Source organism: Myotis davidii, unplaced genomic scaffold (assembly GCF_000327345.1).
Source record: "Myotis davidii unplaced genomic scaffold, ASM32734v1 scaffold181, whole genome shotgun sequence".
Lineage (NCBI taxonomy): Eukaryota > Metazoa > Chordata > Mammalia > Chiroptera > Vespertilionidae > Myotis > Myotis davidii.
This window is the reverse complement of record NW_006291504.1, coordinates 2,791,254-2,792,359: the sequence shown is the minus strand read 5'-3', so window position 1 is coordinate 2,792,359 and position 1,106 is coordinate 2,791,254. Positions and strand designations below refer to the sequence as shown.

Genomic DNA, 1,106 nt, shown 5'->3' with positions numbered 1-1,106 from the left:
GGTGAGAGGAGAGGTGGGGATCCCAGTCCTGCCTGGATCAGAGTGCTGGTTGGGGGGGTGGGCGGGAGGCCACAGAGGAGAGACAGGATCAGCGGGACCTGGGTGGCGTGGGTGGGAGGAGCCCCCCACGGGACAGCTGGACCTTTGGGAGACGCCCTGGGCTTGGCATTCCAGTGCTGGCCACGTGCTCCCAGGCGGGGTTCGCGGCCTGTTTTCCCTGCCGCTCAGTAGGCCCCTGTTCTGCGGTTTAAAATAGCCGAGGACACAGAGCGGCTCTGTGCTCTCCCTCCGCCGGCCAGTCCCTCCCCCTTCCCCAGGCCTGGACTCCCGCCTGCGCCACAGCCTGGGGGTGTGGAGGGAGCTGCTAACGTTAGAAGTTGACTGTAAGGGTAACCGAAGAGTTTGGCCATCGCGAGGTGGGAGATGGGGAGGAAAAGCAAGGCTTGGTTCCATTTACATCGTAGGCTGGGCGAGCAGTAGTGACCTGACTAGACGCGAGGCCGCGATGAAACGGGCTGCGTTGCTGCGCAGTGTCGTTCGCTGGCTTTCCCGAAAAGGGTCACACAGGCGACCCTCATTCCGATGTGGCAGAGCTGCCGCCGCCCAGGGCAGCGCTGGGCGGGGCGGGGCTGTGCGAGGGAGCATGCAGGGTGGACAGTCCAGTCAGTGCCCAGGAGGGGTGGGTTTCCATGTGGATGCTCTTGACCCCAGGCCTCTGACTACCAGTAGTGACAGCTGCCTGCCTCTGAAATGAAGGAGTTTGGAGTTTTTCTTTTTGGGGAGCCAGGGGATTTGCATTTTGAGTGGCTCTTCCCCCCGATTCTGACTTCCTCATGAAGACGAGGAGGCAGTACCAGCGTCTCCCTGTGCAGGTGTCGTGCGGGGGCGGGGGGGTGTCGGAGGGTGCGGCCTGGGGATTAAAGTCAGGGTTGGGGCATCTTGGAATCGGGAGGAGTAAGAATCGTAACTGTGCGACTAAAGTGTAATGTTTTCAGTTTCACTAAGTGGCCAGCACGAGGTACGTGGCTCCAGCCCCGTGGATGCGCGCACCAGACTTGGAGAAGAAGGGACCCGGTGACTCGGATGCCGTGGGCCTCTCGGGGCTT

General features: G+C 62.0%; 1 protein-coding gene across 1 annotated transcript in view; it reads left to right on the top strand.

Moving 5' to 3' along the window:
- LONP2 (lon peptidase 2, peroxisomal) overlaps positions 1-1,106 on the top strand; it is a 41,171-nt gene that overhangs the window by 24,257 nt on the left and 15,808 nt on the right. Inside the window, exon 8 of the mRNA XM_015564693.1 lies at positions 318-349. Coding sequence (XP_015420179.1) covers positions 318-349 — 32 coding nt within the window. The remainder of the gene's footprint in view (positions 1-317; positions 350-1,106) is intronic.